The sequence below is a fragment of the Serinus canaria genome, chromosome 5 (genome assembly GCF_022539315.1).
Source record: "Serinus canaria isolate serCan28SL12 chromosome 5, serCan2020, whole genome shotgun sequence".
NCBI lineage: Eukaryota > Metazoa > Chordata > Aves > Passeriformes > Fringillidae > Serinus > Serinus canaria.
The window spans coordinates 7,634,650-7,646,674 of NC_066319.1; the positions used below are offsets into that span (position 1 = coordinate 7,634,650).

General features: G+C 38.5%; 1 protein-coding gene across 6 annotated transcripts in view; it reads left to right on the forward strand.

Moving 5' to 3' along the window:
• The window catches only part of PPFIA1 (PTPRF interacting protein alpha 1), a 503,873-nt gene that overhangs the window by 11,716 nt on the left and 480,132 nt on the right, over positions 1–12,025 (forward strand). For all 6 annotated transcript variants that reach the window (XM_050975047.1, XM_050975046.1, XM_050975044.1 and 3 more), the window contains exons 3-7: positions 9,004–9,105; positions 9,608–9,772; positions 10,591–10,665; positions 11,119–11,220; positions 11,471–11,692. In XM_050975047.1, coding sequence (XP_050831004.1) covers positions 9,004–9,105; positions 9,608–9,772; positions 10,591–10,665; positions 11,119–11,220; positions 11,471–11,692 — 666 coding nt within the window. The remainder of the gene's footprint in view (positions 1–9,003; positions 9,106–9,607; positions 9,773–10,590; positions 10,666–11,118; positions 11,221–11,470; positions 11,693–12,025) is intronic.

The window sequence follows — 12,025 nt, forward strand, 5'->3', positions numbered from 1 at the left end:
GGAAAAGTAGAATTTATTCAGAATATTACAGATTTGTACATATTTAGCTTCAGTTAGCCCAATAAATCCACACAGCCTGTAAACTGGGATGATTGAGTACAGAGAAGTAGGGAATAACAAAATGTGAAGAGCTGGTAAGTTGAATTACCTGCTGAAGGCATGTATCTGTCCTCAGTGAGTATTACTTGCTTAAACAAGTTTGAAATTATAAGACTGAAGTGTTCATCACTTGGCAAAAATAATAAATACAGATATATATATATAATAGGAGAGCACTGAGGGGGAAGTACATGCTGGTGCTTGTTTAATGAGGGTGGCTAGGCCAGCCTTATTCAGATATTCCCAAGCATTCCCTCTTAAGAGAGTGTGAAAAATGTACTTTTCAGCTGCTAGCCACAGAACTAAAGCTGGCAACCAGAGGCCAAGATGAACGATTAGAATAGGGCAGGGCCTCAGCTGCTGCTCAGAGTTTTTGCAAGCAGGAGTATCTTGTCATTGAAATAGTTGTACATGATGGGTCTTGTCCTAGGTCTGTTTTTAAAAAACTGTGCAGTATTAGTCATGTAACATGACTAGAATGTAGCATGTAGGGTTAAATAATTTCCGATTTATAAAAGTCATAGAAATTTAATATTTAATGCCAGTTGAGCTAGAATTGTGCTGTTTCTTGTAAGTGCAGTATGTTTAGAGTTGATGTGCAGAAAAATATTTTTTTCTTACCTGGGTAAACTTAAAATTTGATGTTGTTTACAACTTAAAAGATCTTGCTATAGCTGTTTAGTCTCCAGAATGGGGGTCCTAAGAAAATTACAGAGCTTCTTAAATCTTCTAAGCACATCTTGAAGTTGTTTTACAGTTTGGCATCCCCAAGGAGGATTGCATGCTGTGCTATCCAGCATGGAATCCCGGGAAATCTTGGCCAGCTTTGTGTGAGGAGAGGACAAACTTCAGTGAAATCCCTCTACTCTCACATTAAAGATGGAGACTGGTTTTGGTCCCATACCTTGTCAAACTGGTAATGCCAGATTCTTGCTCTTTAATTAAGTACAAGTGTATTCCCCTTTTGCCATGGTGGGTATGGGTGTGGGTAGGTTTCTTCACTAACATGGACTCCAAAAATGGAGATGCCTAAAGCTACACCTAAGAAGTTGTGCTGCTACTTTACTGTATTAGTTCCTCATCAAAGTAGACTAGGCTGGGGGTGCAGGAATGTGGTAACTCTGATTGTGAAACCTTTAGAATTCATTGATTCAGTGTGTCACTGAGAGGCAGTTGTTTTTCAAACACCCCCCAAGTACTGTAGCCTTATTCTGTGTTAAATTAAGTGGTTATTCTGGAATCTTGGTGGTTGGAGTGGTACAGTATTGGAAAGGATTAGTTTGTTATCAGCTTTTCTCAACAGTTACTGCTCTGCACAAAGTAGCCATCCCAAGTTGAAAAGCCCGTTTTTCAACGATGACTGAAGTTTTCCTGATGCATATTTTAGCTGATTTGGACATTTTTCCAAGGAAAACAAGCTCGGTATGGTTCTGAATACTTTTGTTCCTTATCTGCCTTTTCAGGGGGCGTATTCCTGTGCACTGAGGAGCAGCCAAGGTGGAACTCTTTGCATAGCCACACCACAGTGAAGTGATTGGGAGGTTTTCTGCTACTGTTGCATATGAATAGATGCCAAGTTTCATGCATGTCTGAAGGCTGCTTCTGTATTTCCTGTGCTTGCTCTCTTAATGCTTCATCTTTTGAACTTCCTTACTGAGAAGATCCAGTGTTTTGCCTGAATAGAGGCAACATTTCATAAGTATTTTTACAAAGACAAGTCAAGAAAATAACTTCAAACTGGTATTTCAAGTTAGTGTTCAATATGTTCATTTCTTGTTAATCCTCTGTGCATGCTGCTAACTTGCAGAGTTTGCCCTCTCAGTTAAATATTTGGAGAAAGCCCTGGGGGGAGAACCAGGTACGCTGGTGGAGTTTTTCACTGGTTGATTTGATACACATCTGTAGCTTTAAAAGGCTGACATAAAAACGGGTTGTGTCTGCTCTGGCTGGGTTAATTGATCACCCTGTGTGATCTGCCCTGCTTTGAACAAGCTGTGTTGATTTGTTAAGACTGGTGCAAAGATTAACAAACTATCTGGAGAAATTAGAGATTCTGAGTGTTGTGATGATCCCAAGGCTGATTACTCTATAGAAGATGCAGAACGAACTGCAGGTTGTAATAGGAGTGACTGGATGAGGTTTTCTGACTTGTTTAAACAACCTCACTGTTCTTTTCCTTATTTTCTCAGACTACAGAGCAGTTGTAGGATGCAGCTGTGGCTTGGCTTGGTTTTGCCCACATTAGCTGCAAACAGGCTTGTAGGGACTGTGTGTTGTGTCTCGTGTGTGTGAACTTGTGTTCCCCATGGAGGATGGAAGGAGGTCTGGCTGTAATGGAGGAGCCTGGAAGGTTGCCCTCTGTCCCATCAGTCCCAAGCATGGTGTGTGACCAGGGAATGCTGGCTCTTCAGTGCTGCACAAAGATCTGCTTTTGCACGAGGCTTTGCCCCTGCCCTTGTGTACATAACAGCACCATTCTGCTGGGTTTAGGTAAAATGAGATCCAGGAGGCCAGGAAGTGAGGGTTCTGCTAGTCCAGATTTGGAGAGGCTGGAGTGAATGATTCCAGGGCTCTGTGCACAAGGGTTTGCAGGCTCCCACTCCAGACTTTGCTGCTGGGTGTGTGATATCTGAGCAGGGATTCATGTGGTGAAAGGAAAACCCTCATTCTCAGAGGAGCAAGAGGCTGGATCCAGGTTTGGGTTCCAGTACTTTTACCCCCTGCACCCCAAATAGGCCATGTCTGGAATGTGTTAGTTAGATTGAAGAAGGGGAGTTACAGGGGGGAGAACAGAGGAGAGCTGATGTGTTTTTACTCCCTTTTTCTGCTGCTCCTGCTTTCCTTTTGCTAAGGTGCCAAATCCTACCTTTCTCCACTTATGTTTCCTTGCACTTCCGGAAGCTTCCAGCACTGAAGTCTGGATTTTGTGCTTTGTAGTTCAAGCTCAGGGAACTGAGCTGTGCATAAATTTGGGCAACTCACTCAGGATGGTAACTGGAAACCCACATATTGCCATGGAGACTTGGGCTTGCTTTATAAGCTTTTCCAATTTGCCCTTGGGCATACGTTGGGTACCTGCTGGCTGTGAGTGAGGAGTCCTTTGGCTCTTGGCTTGTCAAATGCCAGGCAGTGGATTCTGCTTCCAGCTCCAAAGTGGGCTGGGAACAGCCAGAGTTTCATTCTAGAGCAATAACATTATGCAACTGTAAACACGTTAAAACTTAATTGCGTGTTTAGGATTGAGCAGCGTTAATGACAAAGCCTAGATAGGTCAGTCCAAGAGGGACACTTGAAGGAGACCTGCTAAAAAAAAGGGATGGAAAGGTAAGAAGTGACTCAGGTTTAGTATTGATCACTGGCTGGCAGCAATATTCACTTGAGTGTTTTCATGCAGTGTTTGAATTCTTGATAGAGGAAAAAAAAAAAGCTAGTTTTTTTCCAAAGAAAATACAGATTTTTGAGAGTTAACCAGAGGTGGTGTTAAACCTTTTCTATATCTCAGTGCCACTAGTTGGAAGGGGAGAATTTTTTTTTGACCAAAAAGAAATCTGAACCTCTGTTTTGGTGCTTGTCTTTTGAGTTATAAAACATCTTATGCATACACAGAAATAGGAAAGGAGGCCAATACACTAATTATGTAATGAGCTCCAGTGTGTTCTCACTCTGGTGGGTAGTTAGCTCCACTTGGAAAATCAGCTACTTTGAGACTGAAAAGCCTTTCAGTGTTCCAAAACACAAGAATTTGTCATATCCATGTTTTTGTATTACTTGAAGTATTCTCTTATACTTCCTTTTAAGTTCTGGGGGTTTTAAGAGCAAAAGATAAATTGATTCTGTTAATGTTTGAAATAAGTTTTATGTTTCTAGCTTAGTATCGGGCAGCCTGAAATGACTTACTGGAAATTAGTTTCATGAGGTGAAAAGGAAAATATTTTTCTTTGCACACTCCATGCTTATTTTTTTCTTTCTCATTAGCAAGTGCCAGAGATATGGAAAGGTTGAAAGCAGTGTGTTTAACTACATGGAACTGGCAAAGCATAATCTGTGTGACTATGTTTTTTTTCCAAGGCTGGATTTAATGGTGAAAACAAGTCAGTTCTCCTCAGTTTTAACTCTCAATATCCTTGAACTGTTTCATTATTTTATAGTTCTGATTCTTAGCCTAAAAAAATCCCAAAACAAACTTTATAGGTATGAAAATTTGCTTGCTAGGAACTTTCAAATATATTGGGGCTCTTGGTCACTGTGCTACCCAAACCCCTTGGATTTAAAGTGAAGTGACTGTGAAATACCCTAGGAAAAAAACTAGATATTTTAATTTTCTTTTTTTTTTTTTCCTGTATATTTTCCATTTCCATGCAGTCATCATTTGGAATAATTGTGATTTATGTGTAGTACAAACATCATGATGGAAACTTATCTCACATCCCATTGGTTTTCACCCCTGATGTCCTGCACTTCCCCCAGCTGTTCTTTTCCTGCTCTCTTCAGCAGCTCAGATTTGAGTGGCTTGCTTGATATTCAGTCTGCAGACCAGAATGATAACAGTAAACCAAAATATCACTTGGGAGATTAAACAGATAAATTCCAATCATATATTTGGGTCAGAGATGTTCCTAAAGATCTAACAGTCACAACTTCATCTTCTATTGCCTGAAGTTACTACTTTACAGTATTTAATAATATTTGATGGATTCAAAATGTTTCTCTTTTTTATGACATATTTTCATAATTTATGTAAATTTTCTGGCCATGTGGTTGCTTGTAATTCAAGATTATTTGTGCACTCGAGTGGTGTTGCATTTTCTTGTGTAATAAGAGGTTTTTTTGCTTGATCAAATTCCAAGCAAGTTTAGTTATTTATAGATCATCCCTAAAATACAACTTATATTGAGACTTTCAGGGATTACCTCTGTTTCTTTCAAGTGTTTCCCCTAGGTTAAATACTACCTTCCTGTCATGTAGCATTCATTGGTCTGTGATGTGCTGTCTGTGAGATCTATGAATTATGTTTGTTAATGAACATGAAGGGAACCTGTTCTCTGAAAGCTGGAATGTTTCTGGATTGGGATCTTGGAGTTCCCAAGTGTGTCAGCTCAGCCAGGCTTGACAGCTCAGCACTAATGGATTCAGCTTTTGGAAGTATGTTTGTATTGTGGCATCTAAATACTGAAGGTTGAAGGTCAGCTCTGAAGGTTGAGGTAGAAGAAATGCTGTTGCTTTAAAAAGTCCTAGAGCTTGGGAACAAAAAAAAAAAAAAAAACCCAAAAAAACAACAAACCAGAAAATGCATTACTAAACAAGAACCAACTTACTTGCTCAATGTGACATTTTGTTGAGACTATTTATTTCTGACAGCAAGAGTGATGTGTTTGGAATGATTCAGTTGGGTCAGAAAGTTACTTTCTTCAGTAAACAGTTCAGTTTAGTGTAGAGTATGGGTGTTTGCCAGAATGTTCTACCAACAGGGAGTATTTCCCTGGTAAATTCAGCACTCTCCCACCGATTCCAGTGAGTGCTCTGAAGTGCTCATTGTGAGTTCCATTCCTGTCAGTCCCCAGCACTGTGTATTTGTTATTTTGATGGCAGCCAGAAACTGAGCAGAACTTCATTCTGTTGCTCTCAGTCTTCTTAATTACAGAAAAGTGACACAGCTTTGTGGACAAGAGGAAAAGTCTCTCAGGATTCTTTCCTTTTTCTTTTAATTCTTTCTGTACATTCATCTAATGCCAAGGAAGAAATTATGAGACAACTCAAATTTTTTTGAGATGATAAAGGTGCAAATAGTTTCTCTGCTTTTGAACTGCTTAAGGAAATCACAAATTGTCTCCCATTGAAGGTAAGTATTTAAACTAGAAAGGACATGTCTTTTGGCAGTGTCAGCTGAAACTAAGGACGTTCAAATGTTCTTTCTTAGGCAGCTCACGGGACTCAAAGCAATTCTATTATGTCAAAACAAAAGCAATGGAGGTGTTATGCAATGCCAGCAATCCCTGTCAGTGTGTTTATGCAGCAGCAATATAAATTCCTATGTGCACTCTTGCTCTGGGTCATCTGACAGTGTGATGGTTCATGTCACAATTGGGATCTATTTGTGCCACAATTTATATTTACTCAGGAGTATGCAATGGACTGGAACTCTGTGTCCTGTAACCATCTGAGGAGTGAATAGCTTTCCTTTCAAATAGACAGCTGGTTTTCACGTGGGGAAGCTCACACAGATAAAAGATATCTATATATTGATGCTATGCAGTGATTTGAAGTTGAAAAAGGATGATGAGACAGTGTCTGGTAGTCCTTGCTGTGCTTTTCATCCTGTTCTCAAGACTTGAGATAGAGGCAGGAAAAATATAAAACTTCAGGCCAGTGTAATCTGGAGAATTGGGCAATATTGATGTTTCTAAATGTTGATGTTGGCATTTAGTTTTAAAAATTATTCTTCTTATATTATTACTAATTTGGAAGGGGAAACACACCAAGAAAGTAAGTTCATACCAAGCTCTTCTCAGTATTACATAATTATCTAATCTGTAAAGATAAGTGGGGACTGCCCTTGAAAAATGGCAGCTTTGGTTTCAGGTTTACCTGAGCTCATGTGAGAGCAAAAGGGGAGTGTGTTGCCAATTCCCTGGGAGTCTTGGAAGCTTCCACAGGTAGCATGTTAAAGGTGCAGGAAAAGCTTCGATGTGAAGGAGCTCTGCTGGGAAAGCTCCTGGTAGTCAATATTTCTGTCAGCTCCAGTGAAGCTTGAAGTAGGTTTTTGCTCTCTTGGTTTCCCTTGCACTCAGGACCCTTTTGTAACTTGTTTTGTGGATGTAAAAGTTCTGGTAGCTGTATTTACAGACTTTTGGATGTGTTTCCTGGCCATTTTTAAAATAATAGTGGGTTTTTTTGGTTTTTTTTTTTTTTAAAGAGTGCAAATGAAATACTGCAGTGAAATATTTATATGAATAATTATTAAGTGTGCTAGAGAAATCAAATAATTTAGCAGTTGAGAAAGGAAATTAAATGAAGATGTTTTGCAGTCTTTTGCTGATTAAGTGGGGGGACTGAAACTTTTTTCCAATGAGCAGGATTTGATTTAGGAAGAGGGATTATAGGGATGGATTCTGCATCTGTGTTGGTGGTAGTATTGCTGTCTTTTTCACAGCAACTTTTAAAAGCTTGAAATGTTAGTAATTCCAGAGTTCACTCCAGGTGTTTATTGTGCAGTGTGTTTTTTGTCTTTTCAGTTATGTGTATATTTTAGAATAAGGTTTACCAAATGAATATTGGAAATTGCAGTGTCTTTTGACTGTGCCTACTTATTTTTGCTGCATGTTAGAATTTGCAGATGTGCTTAGTATAATTAATTGGTTGATGTGGCCTTTTGTTTTTAAGCATGTGCATTCTGTCACTTTGAATTTTGCTGCAGAACAGCTCCATCTTAAGCTTTCACTTGATATGCAGCTGCTGGCTGATAAGTAGTGTGTCTTGCAGAGTTTGGAAAAAGTAGAGAAGCAGCAATTGTGTCTCCACTTAGCTGGCTATTTGTGTTCACCTTGTCCTGCTAATCAGCAGTTCAGCTGTACAGAATCCATTGTTTATTAGGCAAGGCTCTTGTTTATGAGTATTTTCCTTATTTTGGAGAACAGAAAGGAGTGGTAGTTATTAGCATTTTGATGTTTTCTTATCCAAGTTCTCCTGGTGTGTTCACTGGCCACTGGAGTGGCTGAAGCATATTTATTTTCACATTATAAAGTTGCATTGACAAGACATGAGGGTTGCTTTCTTGCAAGGTTCTTTTCTAAAGGATGGATTTGTTCTCATTCATACTGTCAATTCTCATTTCCAGTGCAGTTCAGATTAGAACTTAAATTTTTCCAGGGTAGATTAGTTATGCTTTGTGTTTGCTCTAAATGTGGTGTATAGTTGTACCTCTTGTTCTGTTCAGAGTATGGTCTCTGAGTTAATTGAACATTTAAATGTCTTTATATTAAATGCCTTATATTAAGTTAAGATTTATATTATTTTATTTTTAGTGAGGCTGTTGATAGGGAGGGGAAATGGTTTAGACTGCAGTGGCTCTTGCAGATGTTAGTACAATCATTTCCTGACACCACCCCCTAACTGTAGGAGGATATACTTTCATAGTGACTGTGTTCACTGCAGTAATAAGCACGCAGTAAGTGATGTGAGTTAGCTCCACTCCTGTTCCCTGTTGACACTTCACTCTGTATTATTTCCCTTTGGTTGGGTTTTGTTTGGTGAAATCTTTATTGAATTTGAAGGATGAGCCTTGTGACGGCTTTGAGCCCCTGGGCTCAGCTTTCAGAAAATTCTGATTCTAGTCCTCAGAGATTTCTAGCAGGACTGTAAGGAAAGGGCTGCTTCATTCCCTTTTGTGAAATTGGAAGGTTTGAATGAAATTCCTGTATTTTGCTGTAATCTGGTACCTGTCAGGGTTATTAATTGTTGCTCACAATTAAATACTGACTTGAAATATGTCATGTTTGTTGGTTTCCTTATTTTGCTGTGCTTAGTGCTCTGTTTTTTCATGTCTCCCTCGGCAGTTGTTAAAAAAAAACAAACCAAAACACACAAAGCTAACAACTCTTTGAAACGATAACAAAGCATGTTACAAATATGTTTTTCCTTTGCTTACCAGGGAAACTCCAACTCATATAAGTGCCTTGAGACACAAACAAGTTTTCAAAGTCTTGGTCAAACATCGTTTGTCTTTACAGTTGGCAGCATAAAGGTTTTAAATGTGTGAACTGAAGCTGGCTTAGCATGACTATACAGTTGTATTGGCTTTGCACATCTGAAATAAATGCTTCAAGGACCTGTCAAGTGTTCATATGAATCCACTCTCACTGTGTGCTGATATTTGATGTGCTTATATTTCTGTCTGGTTTGTTCCAGGAATTTGCAGCACTCACAAAAGAGCTGAATGTATGCAGGGAGCAGCTGCTTGAAAGGGAAGAAGAAATTGCTGAACTGAAAGCAGAAAGGAATAACACAAGGGTCAGTTCCTTGTCTTCTCCAAACTCACCATTGTTAAAGCATCCAGCTACAGGGAGGAAAACAAATGTTGAATTTGAAAAGCTAAAAGTACTTTTTCCCCTGATACTTGTACATGAATCCCCATGGAAGTGCAAATGTGTGTGTGTTGATCAAGAGGGTTTGGTAGCTCGTGCACAACTCCAAATGCTGCTGTGCAGAATCAGGAAAAGCTTGTAAGACTGCACTGCTATCTGCCATCCAGATTTCTTGTTGTTAAAGTTTTGTAATCCTGTAGCTCTGGGATCAGAGGAGCAGAGTGGGCAGGTTGTGGTGATCTGTTTGAGCAGCTTATTCTGCTAATACAGCTGAAATGTTAACAGTGAGTCCTTACGCTCAATACAATATCCTTTGTCTATGAAATCTGAAGTTTAGAACTCTACCCTTGATGTTCTAGGAGGCAAAGTTTTCTGCAGCTGTACAGAACAGGAATAAACATTATTCTTTTTTTTTCCTTTTGCTTTAGCTATTACTGGAACATTTGGAGTGTCTTGTCTCCAGGCATGAGCGATCCCTCAGGATGACTGTTGTGAAGAGGCAAGCTCAGTCTCCAGCAGGAGTTTCTAGTGAAGTAGAAGTTCTCAAAGCACTAAAATCCTTATTTGAGCACCACAAAGCCCTTGATGAAAAGGTAATGAAGTATTGTACCTAACACCTTTTCATCCCCTTTCCTGAGTTTTTGTACTGAAATTGTAGAAATCTCTGCAGTGTAACTACATTGGTAAATGCTCTCCTAGGTTAAGATGCTGCACTTAACTAAAGCAAGGTGCTGTGGTTTATTCACTTCATTAACTGTGTTAATGTAAACTCAGCATGGTTCAGAAGCAATATATTTGCTGTAGGAATGCACACAGCTGCTTACCTGTACAACATCAGGATTTATCCTTTTGATTATCTAATAAAAGAAATAGACTAGAGAGAAGAGGAGGAGAGGAATCTGCTTACACTGGGATAGAAGTCTGAATTAAAAGAACTCCTCCCTTCACATGTGCCTGATATTAGCAGCAGGATATGCAACTGCTAAAGTTCACTGTACATTTTGTTGCCAACTTGCAGTTTACCTGACTTTGTGACCCTTGTATATAAAATCTTGCAAATGATTTTAAGTGGAATTCTACCTGTTCTTCCATGTTGTAAATGAGCAAAAGCAAATACAGTCTGTGCCTTGCAGAAGGACAAGGAAATTCTGAGTATGTTTAGTTTTTTAGTGCCTAAACATACAGGTCAGGTTGCTTATGAGAGAAATGAGGAAAAGCTAGATTATAAAATACACATTATTTGGTTATTTTTTTGGTAGCATATGTTGTAATTAAGACTGACTCCAGATTAAGAAGGTTTCTAATTGTAATGGAAACAGTGTCATTTATTGTCTATAAAGACATAGCATCAAGTAAAATTGATTTCTTTTTGACTTGAATGATTTCAAATAATTTGAAATTACCCTTTCAGGTAAGGGAGAGATTACGAGTAGCACTTGAAAGGTGTAGCTTATTGGAAGAAGAACTAGGTACTACACATAAAGAGGTAAGTTTCTGCCTTAAAAGAAGGCTTCATGTGTCCATTGTGAGTGTTTCAGTCAATATTTGTACAGAGTAATTTATTAAGTTTCACTTTCACTTCTTCCTTTTGATTTCTTGCCAAATGGAATAATTGTCAATTTTTAACTTAGCTGCTTTGAAAGAGCAGGAGAGGAAAAAAAAACAAACTTCAACCTCCTGACACCCTCTCTGCCCCCAAAAAACCCCAAGCAAAAAAACCCCAACCAAACCAACAAAAAGAGTCCCTGTACCTTTAAAATAAGGGTTTGCAGTGACATAAGGTATTTGAGTGCCTGTGCCAGATTTTATTGATACATACCTGGCAGTAGAATCAGTAATTGTTGTTTTGCTCCCTTGCTTTTGCAGCTGTTCCTTATATTATTAGTGAAAAAGGAATTGGCTTGAAACATGTGTCTGTAACTTTTAACTTTTCTTTTAGTTAATGATTCTGAAAGAGCAAAATAATCAGAAGAAAACACTTCCAGATGGGATGCTGGATATAAATCATGAACAAGAAAATACACCAACTACAAATGGGAAGGTACAGCTATTTACTTTGCTTAGCAGACATATGGGTTTTAATCGTTAACTATAACATTTTAATTTTAAACAATAATAAAATATTTTTGTATGATCATCTAGTTAAAAAGTCATAGCTATTAAAATTTCAGCTTTTGCAGTCTGTTCAATAATAAAATTATCTTTGGGGAGGGATGTTTACACGTGAGTAACAATTTGTTTTTCAATCTAATTTGCATCATGCTAATACACTTTTTCCCCCTGTTTAATAGAGATCCTCTGATGGCTCATTATGCCACGATGAAAACCTGGCTAAAGTGATTGAACTCCAAGACATCATAGATAAGCAAAACAAAGAGCAGACACAAATGAAAGAACGCCTCACTGCTTTGTCCAGCAGAGTAACAGAGCTGGAAGAAGATCTAGACACAGCAAGAAAAGACTTAATCAAATCTGAAGAAATGAACACAAAGTTACAGAGGGATGTACGAGAGGTGAGGAAGGAACTGTCAGGATTTGGGGCGTCACAAATGTCATCTTTATAATAAAATTTTAGTCTCACTGGTGCTCAGTTGAACCTTTATGTTTTTGGAAGTCTTTGGTTTGATAGATAAGAAGAAAATGTTTTTTTAGGACATGGTGGGTGTCTAGTTTTTTTTAAAAGACCAAAGGGGTCCCATTGTCCACTTAAAAAAATCTGTCTTCAGGATAAACTTATGACTAACTGGATGTTTCATTAGTAGATTGGAATTTAGCATTGCCAACTTCAGCATGTTCTGGAAGAGATGTTTGATCTTGTCATACATGCTTAGCTTATTACTCTTTCT